This window comes from Volvox carteri, assembly GCF_000143455.1.
Source record: "Volvox carteri f. nagariensis unplaced genomic scaffold VOLCAscaffold_70, whole genome shotgun sequence".
NCBI lineage: Eukaryota > Viridiplantae > Chlorophyta > Chlorophyceae > Chlamydomonadales > Volvocaceae > Volvox > Volvox carteri.
In genome coordinates, this window is record NW_003307613.1 from 268,965 (window position 1) to 285,231 (window position 16,267).

The 16,267-nt window shown below is 56.6% G+C and overlaps 3 protein-coding genes across 3 annotated transcripts; 1 reads left to right on the plus strand and 2 right to left on the minus strand.

The window, feature by feature from the left end:
* Positions 1 to 211: 211 nt before the first annotated feature.
* Positions 212 to 3,894, minus strand: VOLCADRAFT_67961 (uncharacterized protein; the record flags this gene model as incomplete). Its single annotated transcript, XM_002957196.1, has 9 exons — positions 212 to 494; positions 595 to 785; positions 1,247 to 1,309; positions 1,675 to 1,821; positions 2,112 to 2,257; positions 2,652 to 2,878; positions 3,031 to 3,083; positions 3,483 to 3,563; positions 3,835 to 3,894. Coding segments are annotated over 9 exons (1,251 nt in total), but the record flags the coding sequence as incomplete, so codon positions are not given.
* Positions 3,895 to 4,420: 526 nt separating this feature from the next.
* mdh1 (malate dehydrogenase) lies at positions 4,421 to 7,940 on the plus strand. The gene is made up of 6 exons (XM_002957151.1): positions 4,421 to 4,684; positions 4,818 to 4,991; positions 5,109 to 5,339; positions 6,229 to 6,348; positions 6,535 to 6,624; positions 6,943 to 7,940. Exons 1-6 carry the CDS (start codon positions 4,487 to 4,489, stop codon positions 7,126 to 7,128), a joined length of 999 nt encoding a protein of 332 aa, XP_002957197.1. The 5' UTR covers positions 4,421 to 4,486; the 3' UTR covers positions 7,129 to 7,940.
* A 1,728-nt stretch (positions 7,941 to 9,668) lies between these two features.
* VOLCADRAFT_84021 (uncharacterized protein) lies at positions 9,669 to 16,209 on the minus strand. The gene is made up of 9 exons (XM_002957197.1): positions 15,655 to 16,209; positions 14,405 to 14,588; positions 13,797 to 13,936; positions 13,118 to 13,241; positions 12,247 to 12,374; positions 11,737 to 11,828; positions 11,319 to 11,521; positions 10,558 to 10,732; positions 9,669 to 10,289 (listed from the first exon to the last, which is right to left on the minus strand). The coding sequence occupies exons 1-9, from the start codon at positions 16,052 to 16,054 to the stop codon at positions 10,158 to 10,160; spliced, it is 1,578 nt and encodes a 525-aa protein (XP_002957243.1). The 5' UTR covers positions 16,055 to 16,209; the 3' UTR covers positions 9,669 to 10,157.
* Positions 16,210 to 16,267: the final 58 nt, after the last annotated feature.

Below are 16,267 nucleotides of genomic sequence, written 5' to 3' on the forward strand. Positions count from 1 at the left end.
GCTGTCGAGCTAGTAACGCTGCAACTGTGTTCCTTCACCTTCCTGTCCGAGCTCCATTCCCGATTATGCCCTGCATTTGCTGAGGTCATGAAATTCGCGTAGGCTCAGATCTTCACGGACCCTCCTAGGTACCACAGGCCGATGGTCCCGAATCCAAGCGCCGTAAGCACCAACCAGCCCCGGCAGCCCGAGCCCTACTTTTCTCCCATCATCAATCAATGGACGAGCGGAGGCTGCCCAATATCAAGTACCGCCCAGGCAAAGGACCGGCGGCGGGCGCCGTGACGGTGACGGTGCCCCGCGCCGTGTCCACGTCCTTTACCAGCACGAAACCGGCCACGTTGGAATTTAGGATCTGATCGGGTGTGGTAGCGTGTGACACGGCCAGCAGGCCTTGCAGCTGCTCGAGCGAGGGAGGCAGGTTCTGCAACCGCAGCGGGTCTGCCAGGGAGACGGCGCCCAGCGGCAGGGCTGTGTTGGGGGCGCGGGGGCCACTGCCTGTGGTTTCGGGGTATGCGATTGCATTGCGTTGGACGATGACAAGTACTACTTGGTTCCCCGTCCTTTCCCGTCCACCCATTTCCAAGCCCGTACGCACCTATCCGGTACACAGCCAGGTCGGTCGCCCGAATGGTTTGTGTGGCGGGTTGCAAAGGGGTACGTGAGGTGCCGTAGAAGTACTCGCGCACCCGCTGCTCCCGCGCCCCGCGTCGCTCATCGCCCTCACGTTTCACTGCACCGCCAGACTTGGCTAGCTTTAGGATGGTGGTGCGGGGGCAGGTGGCCTGCCGGCGCGAATAAGGGTGCGGCAAAGGAGGGTGGCGAGGCAGCAGCAGTGCAAGGACGGCGGTACAACACAGGAAAGGAGGAGATAGAGAGAGACGGCGTCCACCGCGTCTGCAGCTGTGTAATAGGAGTAACAATGCGAAGAGGGTGGCCGCGGTGCCGTCCGGTTAAGAGATGCGGGGTCCCCACTTGTGAGATACGGGACGAGCGAACAAGAAAACGAGTTGTCGCTTGCGGCATCTGCTGCTGCTGCCGTGGCATCAGAGTAGCCTAAGCGCGTCATCCTACAGCTGGGCAAGGCCTGTAAGGTGCCTGACTTCGTCGCGACAAAGGGTGTGTGAACTGGTGCTGCGTGTGCCATACACGTCGACAGCCCTGGACTTGAATCCGTGCCCTACCCCACAAGCCTACAACAGGCTTCTCTGTTAATTACCTGAAACCCCGGACCGGGGGCCCTCACCTTGAGATCTTGTTGCAGAGTGGCGTGCAAACGATCTTGCTCCATTACCAGCACCACGTCACACTGCTCATGGGCGTCACCAGGGAGACATGGAGAGAGAAAAATAGTGCTAACAGGAGTTGGGCACGAGGAGCTTGGCCGGGCATGTGGACAGGTGGCCCTCCCTCCTCAGATGACAGTTAAACAGCATCAAAGGAAAACGGAAAATGGAAACAAAAGCAGAGCCTGCCATTGAGACAGTTAAGATATTCATCTAACCACATTTCCAGATAGGGCCTCTTCAACCCCTAGGGCCCTCCAAGCCCACCTTCCCCCGTACGTGTGTGTCTTACATGGTCGGGGTACATGGCCCCGCGCTCCATCCCGCCGACCCGCCCGCCACAACGGGTGGTTTGGACGTTTGCTGCATAAGACTCCCACCCGCCTACCTGGAATGTTTGTATGATGTGCTTCTGTAGATCGTAACCCGGCCCGTCTACCCAGCCAAAGGTATTGATGATGATACCAGAGGCGGCAGCTCGGGGGTCAGCCGCAGCTCTCCGCTGCAGCAGCGAAGACAACTTGTCCGCCAGGGCCTGAGGGTCCAAGCCCCACACCACAGCGTACCGCGCCATCACACGGAAACCAACCATAGGAGGACGTCTGCCTCACAAGCTCATCACACACAACCAACTCCTTCAACTTCACCCACCCACCTTCACCCACCCACCCGACAACCAATCAATCCACACTGCAGCAGCGTACAGCCTCCAGCCCCAAGACTGCGACAGGAATCCAATGCCTCAGGTGCGTCTCGCGCTCAACCCACTTCCCCACTGCGCTGCCAATGTGGATGCACTGCGAGCTCTGCACGAGTCCCGCCCACCTTGAACAGGGCGGGGTTCTCCCCTGGGGAGTTGTGTCCGTAGAAGAACACCAGCGGTAGGTCCGCAATGAAGCCCTCCTCGATGTCCACCGGGTGCTCCAGGGGCACCGCGGACAGACAGCCGGGGACTGTGATGGTGCCCTGGCCTGCGATGCAGGTCAGGGTCGGCCAGCTGGTGCTAAGGTTGCGGAAGTCAATGGTTGATCAGCGGCGGTGGATAATGGTTAGCACACCAATAGGGCGTCCAGAATCTTTTTCCTAGCTTTTAACCTAGGGCAGTCAATCACACACCAGCTTGATATGATGAACATGGTCAGTCAACTAGGCAGCCAACGAACCCGACTAGCAGCCAGCACTCTTACCAGCCCGGGGCCCCCTCCCGGGCCCTTTAATTGGTTTGCCTAAACACCGAGCCCACGAACCAAAGAATAACATTCTTGGCTCAGCCCCCCATCCCGACTCACTCCGCCCACTCTGGCACACTTCCCACACCACATGAAACTGCCCTCCCAGCCACCCCACACGACTTAGACTGCTCACCAACGTCCAGGTCCACGAAGGTGGGTTGCCAGCCACTGCGTACAGCCCAGTTCCCGAGCAGCCGACATAGGGTGCTCTTGCCGCTGTCTGTGGGGCCCACCACGACCACAACGGGGCCCCGGCACCCGGCGGACCCCGGGGCGGCTTTCCGCGCCTCCTCGCGCCGCTGGTTCAGGGTCTGGTGCACATTGAGGTAGGAGGCCATGGGCGTGTCATCGGCCACGTACCTGTACGGCAAGGTGGAGATGTGGGTCTGGTGTGCAGTTTCACCCGGGCATAATAGCACTTCAAAACCCCCCCGTAATCCCCAGGGGCTCGGTTCTGCCTGAGTGGGAACCTCCAACTACCCAAGACCGGGTGTCACAGCAACCCAACCCACATGACACTCGGCTCGCCCTGTACGGAGACTCGACCGCCATCCCAGGTGAACACCTGCACGGGCAGATACGGAGAGGGACGAACGAGTGAGCAGCCTAGCGACAGCCACATCGTTAAGGGGCGCCAGTCTGCGGTACAGGCGACGTGCTGTAGGGGTGAGAGTCACTCGACAGCCACGGGTAGAGTTATTGGGAAGGCCCTGCTGGGCTTCAGACTCCGAAAAAGCTAAAGGGTGTTCATCATCTGGGCAGCGAAAGAGGTCGACCAGGAGCGCAAAAAAGGCGGGACTCCCTTCCCAAGGCCTAACCCGCCAAAATCAACACAGGGAAACATCTTCCCGGCAAAATCAGACTTGTCCGGGTCCGTTGTTCCGGTAGGGTCTTAGGGTCTAGGGCCTCAGAAGTCGGAACACTAGAGGTTGCCCTTCAGCGAGTTGGATATTGGGAGACACACCGCTACTTTTTGGCCAGTTACGGACACGGCCCTGCCCCGGTCCAGCTCCGTGCCAAACACCTCCGCTGTGCCCTCCTCCAGCTGTGAGCGGGGGAAGGGATGGCATGGGATGGGGGATGCTTGAGATGGGGACCTTAACCATGTTCGCATGTCAGGTGTGTACCGTCGCATCCGAAGGCAGTGCGCAGACGAGGGGAGTTTCAAGGCTACAAGGGTTTGGGTTTAGGTTTCTTGCTGTTTTCTCTATGTTGCAGCGGCTTATTGGCGGGTTAGGCACTTATGACCAACCCCCTCGCACCCCAAAACACCGTAGGCGGCTGGTGCCGGGACGGTCCCCAACTTCTGAGCTCACCCGAATCGATACCGGTTTCCCAATTGGACACTCCAAGCGGAGCTCTTGTCTCTGCGCAATTCAGGCGGTATGAGGACTCGTTTCCTGCCTAAGGCGTGAACTTCCGTTATTGCAATCATACCGCGGTAAGAGTAAAAGATGTATTAGACGCACTTGTTTCTTGCGCAACCATGGTGTAACTCTGATTTGCGGAGCTGTCTTTCGTGGGAATTAATTCCTGATGAAATAGTATTGTTTCACATAGGGCTCACGAAACGATATCCAAACTGGTAGCACTTGGATGCGATGGATGGGGACAGGCAGTTGCCAAGAGTGCTGTTGATTCTGAAGAATGCCCGGGGCCTTACGTACGGTCGAACGGACTTCACAAAGCCCTTTGTCACACAACCGTCAAATGCACCTGCAATAAATTAACAAAGGATTGGTGCAAATAATTACAGTTGTGAATTTAGGGCATTTCCCAATCGGCTCAACTCCTTATATCGTAAAGTTCCGACAGGATGCTGCTCGCTCAGCGCAAGCTCGGTAAGTGTGTGACGCTGATGCCGGAAAGATTATGGTTTCCTTTCACAATTTCGCCAGGTAGCAACTGATCTTACCCGGTGTTTGTGCAGTTGCTTCCCAACGTGCGCAGTCGCGTGCGGCCGCACCCATGGTGGCACGCTCTTCGCGGCGCAGCTTGCGCTGCGAGGCCCGCAAGGTTGCGCTGCTTGGTGCTGGCGGCGGCATCGGCCAGCCGCTGGCCCTCTTGCTTAAAATGAACAAGTTTGTGACGGAGCTTGCTCTTTACGATATCGTCGGGGTTGCCGGTGTGGCTGCCGACCTGAGCCATTGCAATACTCCTGTTAAGGTGTGTTTAGATGGATGCCAGCGCGATGGCGTGATGGGGTATGCGGAAAGTTGACGGGATGACTGGCACGGATTCGTCTTAAGCTTGCGCTGCAGGACTCTAGGTAAACAAAGAATGTACTCAACTGATACAGGTAACTGCTTTTACTGGCCCTGAGGAGCTGGCTGGCTGCCTCAGCGGTGCTGATCTCGTGGTCATCCCAGCCGGCGTGCCACGTAAGCCTGGGATGACTCGCGACGACCTATTCAACACCAATGCTGGTATTGTTCAGGCTCTTGTACAGGCTGCCGGCAAGAACTGCCCACAGGTGTGTCGTTGATTGAAGCGCCGACACGTGTGAAACGCGAGTTACCGTTTCATGCCGTTTATGCGAACGTAATAGTGTTATCTTTTGACTTCAACAGAAATTTATGAAAATGCGCAGGCTGTGCTGGAGATTATCACAAACCCTGTGAACTCGACAGTTCCGATTGCTGCCGAGACCCTGAAGGCGATGGGCGTCTATGACCCAAAGAAGGTTATTGGCGTCACCAGCCTTGATGTTGTGCGCGCGAACACTTTCGTTGCGGAGGCCCGTGGTCTGGACATGAAGGACGTTGACGTTCCCGTTATCGGTGGACACGCTGGCGCTACCATCCTGCCGCTCCTGTCCCAGGTAAATGTCTCGGCGATCGGCGTTATGGCTGTCCAGTATGAATGTATGGCTGTCCAGTATGAAGCGGTTCACAGTTCATTACATTACGAACTGGGGCAAGACATGACCAGTCAGCGATGTAGGGTTTGTTCAGCAGTGCCTTGGGCTAGGGTTTTGTGGCAAGTTTTTTTGTGGCACTGCTGCATCCAGATTAAAGTAAAGATCTGATGGCTGGGCACACGCGGTGTAACGTGTACCCATGTAATCCGGGGCACCCGTCGAAAATGTGTGCCGAACACGAATAACAAATGTGTTCATGAGCATGAGGTGCACATCTGTTCAATTTCCTTACCTGGCATCCATACGCTTGCAATGGGAAACTGGAAAGCTATGGTGCATGTCCCCTTGCTTGGCCACGCTGCGAAAGGCCTTGTTAAACAATTGGGAGAACAATGCCACGAGAAATCTGTGTCACGGTCTCTGCATGCCGCTAAGTGTGGAACACGCGCGATAACCGGTAACTTTTTATGTCGGTGCATGAAGGATTGCTGCAAGGGTTCAAATGACTGTATGCGGATTTGCTTCAAACTTGAAGACGTCTGCAGGGCCACGCACTTCGTTGCCCTCCGTTGGAGTTCGGGGGCTTACTGTCCGTAGGGCCGTGGAATTGTCTCGTTTGGAGAATCAGCGACTTTCCCTTCCGGGCTATTGGTTGTACTTTCCCTACGTAATGGTTGGTGCTAGACAGCTGCTGCTCCACAGCAATAGGCTCAGTCTCTGCTATGGGATGGGTCACGGTGATGGTGGTGTACGCTGCATACACGAGGGCAAGCTGCTGTCGGAGCAACCCACCGCGGTCATTCCCTAGGTACCGTGCTCACCGCCGCGAGTATGCTTGCTGTCCTCGTAGACGACCCCAGCGGTGACCTTCACGGAGGCGGAGAAGAAGGCCATGACGGAGAAGATCCAAAACGCGGGAACGGTGGTGGTGGAGGCTAAGGCGGGCAAGGGGTCTGCCACGTTGTCCATGGTGAGCTGAGCGCCTGATGTAGGGACACGCCGGCCGGAAGAGCGGCAGTCGCTTCAGTGGATTAATAGATGTGTACTGTCGTTGTGTGTGCAGCGGACGTTATATTGTATAGGAATTAATGATTTCATGACGCCCCTTGGGTCTCTTGTCCTTGTTCTGCTATGTTGCAAATTACGTCTTGTTTAGGCCTATGCCGCTGCTCGTATGGCTGAGTCGACGCTGCTGGGTCTCAATGGCGAGCCCAACATTTACGAGTGCGCATTTGTGCAGTCGGAGGTGAGCTGTGGTGTGTACCGGGGTTCCTGACAATATGATTGGGTGCTGGTAGGATTCCGGATTTGCTTATTACAGGCTATCCATGCAGGGGGGAAAGCGTTTGACGCAACGAAAGTCTAGTAGGTTATGTCGTAATGCAGCCTGATTGGTTTAGTTGTCACTTATGTGGGCTCTCAACTGTTCTCATGAACTGGTGCACGCTAACTGGGTATGGCGCACAGCTGCATGCCCCGCAGAATCGTCATGACCTCGCTGAGGGTAGACGTTTTTATATGTTGCCATCCCGTTCTGGTCATCGTCTTGCTCTTACTTGTGCAGGTTGTTGCGGACGTGCCATATTTCGCCAGCAAGGTGCTGCTGGGGCCTCACGGCGTGGCCAAGGTGATGGGCCTTGGTGAGCTGGATGCTTTCGAGACGGCGGCACTGCAGTCCATGTTGCCGCAGCTAAAGGCGGAAATTCAAAAGGGTGTTGACTTTGCCAAGAATGCCAAGGTGGCTGCATAAAAGACCTTTGGACTTCACGCGGCGCGGGCATAAATGTGCACCTCAAACAGGAATCTGGGTACGCGAGGCGGGCCCGGCCGTTCTGGGGCAGGCCTCGCCTTGCCTACCCACCTTTGATGCTGCATCAAGGTGGATAAGTCGGACCTTGCGTGTCGGACATCGGGCTGTGGGCCAGACCGGAGATGGAAGAACGGAGGGTGTCTTCCTAAAATTTAAGCACATCGCGATGTGTGTGGCGCGGCGCGGTGAACAGACATGCGAGCGGGCCTGGAATTCGTGTGGAGCGGGTTCGGGTTGCTACTGTTTGATCCGAGGGCAATAAGCAGGTGCTGACTTCCATGATTTGCGTGGTGTGGGAAGTGAATGTGGTATTCTGTCAAGCAGGCGAAGTCGGTCTCATTTGTTCAATCCTTTCTTCATGCCCAACGCTCCCAGCTTTTGCCCTAATGGCAAAATGGCAAGTGGTCAGCACCCGGAATCGTTACACGATTCCGGTTGGGCATCATGTTCATCGAATTTGTAGTGGCAATGGGTGTGCCGCGACTGTCGCGCCATTTCTTTCGTTCATTCTTTGCCTGTCGTGCAGCTGTCTCAGGTGTGCTTGTGTACGGTTAATGGGAGCATGTCGGACTGGTATTGCGATATCGGAGTATGGCAGGCACATCTAGTGCAGAAGCAGCATACGTCTCGACGATAAGTGACATATACATACGAAATAAATTAGAAAAAACGTAGAAGGGAGCTAGGAGAGGGGGAGCTAAGAGCCAGAGAGGGGAGATAAGATTGATTGTATGTAATCATCACGGCAAAAGAACCACTATCCAGAAAACTATCCACTTGGTAAAAGATCTCTTCTGCCAAGCTGTGGTGCACTCAGAGAAATATGCAGTCAGAGAAATACATTAAAAGATTGGATTGCTGTAAGTACAGATTGTATCGCTGAAGTTAACCTTTGTCATCTATGCTTGCATTACCTTGATGCTGCCATTTTTGCTAATATTTTCTGAATAAAGATGAATTTGATCCATAGCATCCTCAATTAGGTTTTTTACATAGACGTATGTAAAATACCTACTTAAAGTTAAGTAGGTTTTTTACATACGTCTATGTAAAAAACCTAATTAAACGTCTAAATACGTAGTAAGAAATCATAGATAATTTTTTTCCTGTATGGGGCACATCTTCAGGCTTTTGAGTACAAGGAAAGAAACTATAAGTACAACTAATAACTCAAATAAGGACATTTTGGGGCGGGGCCCAACGGGAAGTGCCCAGGAGGGCCCCGCCCCGCCCTTGTCCATGGCCGTGTGTGCGTAACGGACCAAGCATAATATCTCGCCCGGCTGAAACGCGTTATTTGTAATATGCTGCATTCTCTATTGCAAGGTATCTCGCCTGTAGCCAACAAAAATCGTATGAGCACAAACAAGATTGGCTGCCTCCATTGACCGAGGTCAAAGTCACATCAACGCCTCTAAATTTCATCTCAAAATGTGCCGCGTATCTTATAATTTTTTTAATTCTGAGATGACGGCATATGATAACTCGAACACCCAGCTTGTGTTACCATTTGCCTGCACGGGCATTCCAGGGAATTCTGACTTGCCACCAGCAGGCCGACAGATTTGCTATCATTTCTCTATGAAATACGCAAGCTGCTCGTTTGTACAATTACTTTGGCCAATGCTCGGGGCCTCCGACGACTTGCAGTGTGCCGCGGCGGCTGTGGGGCGGATTGCTGAAGCCGCTGGCGCTTCGGGGATGAACATCACAGACAGCACCGGAAAGTGCTGCGGGCTTTGGGGAAGTGTGTCGAGTTAGGCTTTGAGGGGGGCGCCAAGGGCGCGTGAGCAGGCGGGTCAATGCCTGAAGAGGCGCCGTAGGCAGTGCGTACGGTGCTGTACGGCGCTGTTTTCTGTATGTGTTATGGCTGCGGCACCAGACCGCAAAGCCAACAGGCTGAAGGCTGGCAAGCTGCGATTGTGTCTGCTGAGCGTTGAGCATCCGGCCTGGACTGCGGACTTGGCGGCCGAGCCCCTGCTGTGTGCCGGAAACGGCACCTCAGACTCATACGTTTATGCCCAAGCAAGGGGCTGTCGGTGGCAGGTCGCGGACCTCCAGGGTACGTGTAACGGCCAATGACTCTTAGCCGTGTCTGCTAGGTCCCAGAGAAACACCGTCTCTTCAACAGGTTATGAGCCCCGGCTTCCTGCCTCCCGCGCTCTGACAAGCACAGCTCCCACCACGTTGACACTACCCTAGCTACCGGCCTGTACGGATGCAGGGGGCCCCCGCCCTTTTTCCGCCTTCATGGAAGCCGACACCCGACTTATTGTACTTGTAGAGAGATTAACAAATCGTACTATTTAAAATAGTAACTTGGTTCTTAAAACCTTTACAACTCTGATGCTCTGATAAAGTTATGTTGTCAACCTTATCATGGCGATCCTGTAATCATCGTACATACGTCACATTTTATGGTTCACATATACACATGTGCGGTTCTACAGGTAAAAGTGAGCGGACCAAGTAATAGTATTGCTACTACTAGTTGTTACACGTTGTTATCTCGTTGTTATCCTCCGTTTCTTCCTCGACACCTCCCCAGCAGCTGGGCCAGCAGGTCTTAGTTGGGAAAAAACCACAACCGTGCAAAAGTGCCAAACCCCGTGAGTTTATCCCTTCAATAACCTGAAATAAAAGAATATGTTATTCACACTCATAACACGATATTCGTTTCCCCCCGAAATCTACCCCACCTATCCATTTTCTCCGCAACGCCATACGCCTCCCCGCCCAACTTGTCGGCATGCTGATGTATCCTCTCTTTCACCCAAGCACCCGACGCGTCATATGTTTCAGTCCCCCAGCCACGACCAAACCACCTTTCACCTCGCCCATTCCTCCCAAACTCCCCCCTCCAGTATACGCTCTGAGGCTTTCTTTCTCGCTCATATTGGGTTCGGGTTCCGCCTCATCAACCGCAAAATTCAATTCTTCACCTTTCCTACCAGTCGCCTGCTCCTTCCTCAATCGAAGATGGCGTTTCGGGCCATGCCCAGCAAGCGCTCGAAGATGCGACCGCCGTCGTCCCGGATGCCGCTGTGCCGGTACTCGTTGGTGACCCACACCTTGAGCCCCTTGATGGTGCCCGCCGTCTCCTGCACAAGTGCCGCACAAAGCCAGGGGTAAGGAAGAAAACCGCCGACTAGGCCACGGCATCACCGCAAGGTTACGGATGATGAAATGACCAAGCCATGAATTGCAGCGTGGGGATAAAGGGGAGTACGCCGTAGGGCCGGACGCTCATCCGTTCGCAACTATCACACTTCATCAGGCAGGCTGCCACGGAGAGCATTACAACTTTGCCAACTGTTAGTTGTTACTTGTCAGGGTATAGTGTGCTTCGTCACCGCAATGCCAACTCACCATGGCCATATCGTAATCCACGTAAAGGTCATCGACGTACGACACCGCAGCTGCGGGAACGCGATTCGCGGAAAGTGCGGCCGTGTCGTACAACGTGCTCCAGTCAGACTTCTCCGCCAGCACGTCTGCCGTCTCCTTAAATGGCCGAAGCGCCGCAATGTCGTCATACATGAACCTGCATTAGTACATACATACATACATACTTACGGATACGGATGTACACACCTGCAGCAATATTATTCCACGTGGTCATCACCAAAAAAACAATCCGAACACACCGGCGGTCCAAGGCGACCAGGCGGGACCAGGCGGGACAACCTCCCTTTCACGGGCTGAGCAGCAGGAAGCTGGAGACCTGGTAGCTCCGTTTTGTGCAGCTCCCTCACACGCACACGCATGCATTTGCACTGGGCCGCGCACATCCGCCATTGGTTCACGGCCAAGCCCGCAACCCCTCTCCTTGCGCATTCGCATACGCTCCCCCCCTGCTGCTACCCAGCCAAGGATGCGGTTGTGGTTCATGTGCCCCCAATGACCGGTTCCAAGCAGATCCCAAGTTTCCAAATTACCCCAGACATCCTGACAGAGACACGCAATGCTGCCTTCTAACACACACACGCGCATGTGCGTGGTTTTATCCGAGCTTTACCCTGACTGGGCTTCTCCTTACCCTCGTGGTGATGTTGTTGGCCCTGACTTACAGACATACAGATGCAGACATACTGGCCTAATGTAGTATACTCACATACAGCCACACATACCTGTACACGCACTCCCCGGTAAACATGACGGGCCGGTTCTCCGCTGCCGCAGCCTCCGCGTCGAATGCGCTCGCGAAGGGCTCGCTGTTCCGCACCCGGTCAGCCGCCCAGCGGCAAGCGGACCCCGGCCCCTGGCAGTATATGGGCTCGTGTAGCAGGGCGTACAGCGGGTTGGTGTCCCAGGACTGCCATGCCTCGAAACCCTGAGGGAGGGTTGAGGGAGCAGGGCCCCGCAGGTGGAGGGCGGAGGATCACGTGGAAAGAGCAAAAAGAGGGCGCATCGTCCCCCAGCTTCCGGGTTTGCGGCTCCTCCGGCACCTCAAGAGGGCTATTGACACATTCCCTCCGGGGTCCGGGGCCCCCTGATCCGATTTCCCAGTTCCAGGCCCTTCCCCGCGTGTGAAGAGGTGCACGGTACCTTGGCAAAGGCAGGCGTCATTTCCCCGTAACCATCGAAGAAGCTGTCGAGGAGGTAGTGGAGCCGCTCGAAGCTGCCGCCCGTACCCAGACCTGGCACAAGGATACGAAGGGAAAGGAGGGGAGGCAATGGCGGCGTAGGAGCAAAGAATCTACCGCCGACAGGAGATGAGGGGACTGGGTGAGGACACAGCGGGAGAAACGGAGGTACGTGCGCGGCACATTGCAGTCTGACAACATGTCGCCACACCACGTGGCCGCCTAACCCGGGCCACCCCCGAACCCCCTCCAGCGGGTATCAATGAGCTCAACCGGAGCCGTAGCGCCCACAGTACCACACCCATCACCCGTCCCTCATCCGCCCTGCCGGGTGTCTTAACCAACACCCTCCCACGCACCCACACAAGCCGTCCGCCCTCAGACCCGTGCTCCCAACCCGTTTTAGGCGCCGTACCCGCACACCCTCACTCTCACCCTCACCCAGCCGTGACCCACACGTCCAGTCACCCACCGGACAGCCCTAACGTCTGTAGCAGCCGCGGTGTGAGTTTGGTTCCGGACGGCAGCTGCACAGACCCCCCCGGTTGAGCTGCCAGGTAGCGCACGATACGGCCCACCAGCTCCACATCACCGGGGAAGCTGAGGAGCGGTAGAAGGGGGAGAGGACGAGGCGGGGCGGGGCGGGGGCGGGGGGGGGAAAGACGAACCACACACGATTGAAGCGGGGCGGGGCGGGGGCGGGGGGGCCCGGGGCGGGGCGGGGCGGGGGGAGCGCCGTGGGAAAGAAGCTTCATGGACAGCGTATGGGTCAGAGTAAGCCGGTGTGGAGGGGCGAAGTACTGCATGCGGAGGCTGCATCGGAGGGCCTGACCGGACCAGGCTAGGGAGGTTTGCGGCACACAGTCATCGTAGAGGCCACAAAGAAGGAAGGAGGATAAATGCAGGGGGGGGGGCCGGAGGTGGGAGGTGGGAGGGAACGGCAGGGCCAACCGACACAATCCCGTGCAACAGTGCGGCAGTGGAAGCTCTGGAGCTAAGTACCGCCCCTGGAGCTGCGCGAGGGGCCCCCGGCGGGTGCACGAGCCGGGCAATCAGGTTGACGCAGGGAAGGCCTTATGCCCCAGGTGACGCAGCCACGAAAATTCCCACATTCCATAGCCAAACATGTGGTAACCCAGGCAGTAGAGTACGGAGCCCGGGCAGGCAGAAGTAGTCGAGGGAGATCGTAGCGACGGGGCCCCTCCCGCTACCCGGCAGACTCCCGGGTGGACCGCAAGAGGCCACCGTAAACACGTGAACCCGCATGCTCAGAGCCCGGTGACCCCCACCCTAACCCGTTTGACTTCAGTAGAAACAGTCCGAGGCCCTGCCGTGCTCCGTACCGTTCGTAATACTTTGCATTTGCCGCCAGCACCCTTTTGTGGAGAGTCCGGTACACGTCCTCCGCGGCGCAGGGTTGCGATATGCGGGGGGGCAGACCGCCCGTGATGATGGCCTCCATTAGACCTTTATAGGGGGGAGGCCATAAGCAGGGAGGGGGACAGGGGGCGATTAATGGCATGCACAAGTAGAGCGGAACAACCGCCACGACATCCAGAGGGGAAAAGGGGAAAAGGGGAAGAGGGGAAGAGGCAAGCGGAAGTTAAATGCAAACGGAAACATTTGCAAACATTATGTCAAAAATCAACCAGGATCTGCCAACATCGAAAGCGACCTGAAGGCGACATGGGCACGTGGGTGTGTGTGCGTGGTGGTGGCGGTTTAGGGTTTCCACACATTGGATCACAAACCAGAGAGCCTTGGGTGAAGAGAGCTGTTTGAGCAGCCACTCCCCTCCCCGCCCAATAGGGCCCAGTCCACACTACGGACGCTCCCGCCCCCCTTCACCACCCCTCTACCAGACTGTACTCCCCCTCCCTACCCCCTCCCTACCCACACACTCCGATGTACTCTCACCCATCTACCCGCGTGCTCAGGATTACCTCACTCTCCATGTTCCCATTCCGCCGTGTTCATCCCAGTCCATATCTCCCCCGCCTGCCCCTCCTCACCCGCACCCACCCTCAGGCGCCTGAGACAGGTAGGTGACGACGCAGAAGCCCCCGAACGACTGCCCCAGCAGCGCCCACTTGCCCCCAAAGCTGGTTGGAGGCACCAGCAGCTTGCGAACCAGCTCACAGTCCCGGATGATGCTGTCAGCCCTGCGTGAGGGAAGGGGGGTGAGAAGGAGGGAGGGCGAGACCCGCATGACCCGAGAGGCGAAGGGTCAACTGCTGAGGGGGTTTGGGAAGGGGGACAAGAGAGGGAAGAGAGGGGCAGCGAGGGGGAGGTGCGACACGTAGACCAACACGACCCGAGTAAGCGGCCCGACATGGAGGCAGAAAGGGTGATGGGGGCCCCCCCCCGAGGCTCTGCTGCTGCTGGTTATCCAGGTCCAACGACGACGACACGGTACTTACGGCAGCCGGCTGCTGTTCAGCAGCGTCCATGTGCAGGTGGGTCCGCCCCCCGTCCGCCGCCTGAACACCAACCCCCGCTCTTCCAGGTACCCCCAAATTTTGTCGGTCTGGTAGTGAACCGCAGTCTTCATTCCTAGCCCTATCCCGCCTCCCTTTCCTCCCTAACCCCACCCACACGCGATGTCCCCTCCCAGCGCCCTGCACACCCACCTGAACAGCGCCAGGTACTCCGCCTGCTCCTCCGGTCCGCCCTTCTTGGCCAGGTTGGTGGTGGTGATGGGCGCTGAGCGGCCCGTACCCCGCTGATCCAACAGCACCACCCGGTGGCTGTTGACGGCGCTCTTGATCCAGATGCTGGCCTCGCAGGGCCGGGGGGCCTCAAATCCCGGACCGCCTGGGGAAGCAGAGGTGGGGGGGTGGGGGGGTAGGTGCAGACGCCACAGGAGGGGGGACGGGAGAAGGCACAAGTATGGAACGGGGGAAATGGGGGGAAGCTGGTGGTACGGAAGGTGGGACGACATGATGACGTGCAGGGGTGCATATTGCGGCCATCATTGGGGTGTAGTCTGGAAGAGAGGAGAGAGGGGAGCGCGGAAGGGCTTTGTTGGGAGGAATACATGAGCCAAGCAGTGGGTATGACAAGATGACGCTTGTTGAGTGTTATTAGTGACGGTCCTGGTGGGGAGAGGTTGCCGGAGGGATGGGGCGGGCGCAAAGCAAACAGCAGCTGCCAAAGCTCGGCCCGTCCCGTGAGCCCCAGAGCTGCACCGGTCGCTGCCTTACACAGAGACACACACATACACACACTCTTTAGGCAGCTGCCCGCGCCATGTCATGATGTCCCTGTCCTGACCCCAGCCGTTGCTCCAAAGCTACGCATGCCGTGCATCCCATTACCCTTGCATGTGTGCCTAAGGGTGCGTGTGCAGGGGGGGGGCACTGAGACCCTGGGGGCGTAGCTAACAGCACTGAGCGACACGGACCTCGTGGCGAGAACAACACGTCAGCCAGGGAAAGCAAGACGCATAAGGAAAACCCATTTCCTGGCTCCCCGACCCTTACAGCTAAAAGTTTTGTTTTTTGCATGTGGGTTCCTCCCCATACACACAGGCACACGCACTGCACGGCTGTCCTCTTCGCGGTCGAAAACACCAAGCTGCGTTCACTGCGAGGGCTGCGCCTGAAGCCCTCGAACTCTTTGGGCCTTGTCGCGCGTTGATCGGGTCCACAACGAAGTCCACTTCACGGACCGGGAACCCACCTTCCAGTCCCCAGTGACCCATATCGCATTGACCCACATGTGTGCCTCTGCCGAAGCGGGACAATAGTCGGCCACACCTCGCAAATCCGATTCCAACCCCAAAGCCCATCCCAACCCAGTTCACCACGCAAACCTGAACGCCCTAAAAGCCCCTTTACCCGAGTATTGTTTGATACACGCACGTATTTGACGCACGAACCTTGCAGGTACACCAGGAACGGCAGGTTTTCGTTCCTTGCAGGGGCCAACAGCTCCCGAGCAAAAAGGGTAATGGTCTGGCCTTTGTAGGGACCCGCCTGGCCGCTGTAATCCAGGGGCACTGTGAAGGTATGTTCTCGTACCACGAGGCCGGGGACGTTGAAGGTCTTGCCGACCTCATGTCGTGGCGTCATGCCGGCCACCTCCACACTTGTCCGCTGACGCTTGCTGGCCGGGGTCGGTCGCGAGCTGTCCATGCTAAGCACCGGTAATCTCTCGGTCTTTCGGTGTTTCCTGGGTACTAAGGCGCTTGGGATAGCACTGCAGTAGTATCGTGTCGGCAATGATCTGATGGCAGAAACTCGCTTAAGAGCTCCGCTTAGGCTGATACTGGAAAGCATGTGTTTGGTGTGATATGGGTTAAAGTCTCTTGCATACGTGGTACATGGGATCACTATGTTGCAACGAAAATGGCACGAGGATTGGAAGGGTGCAGCAAATGACCGACCAACTCGACAACGGAGGCCAACTGGATAAAGATATGCTTGAATACAACCTATAAGCGTTTCAAGGCACCCAATTGCCAATTGCTATCATAAGAGTTGAGCAAAAAG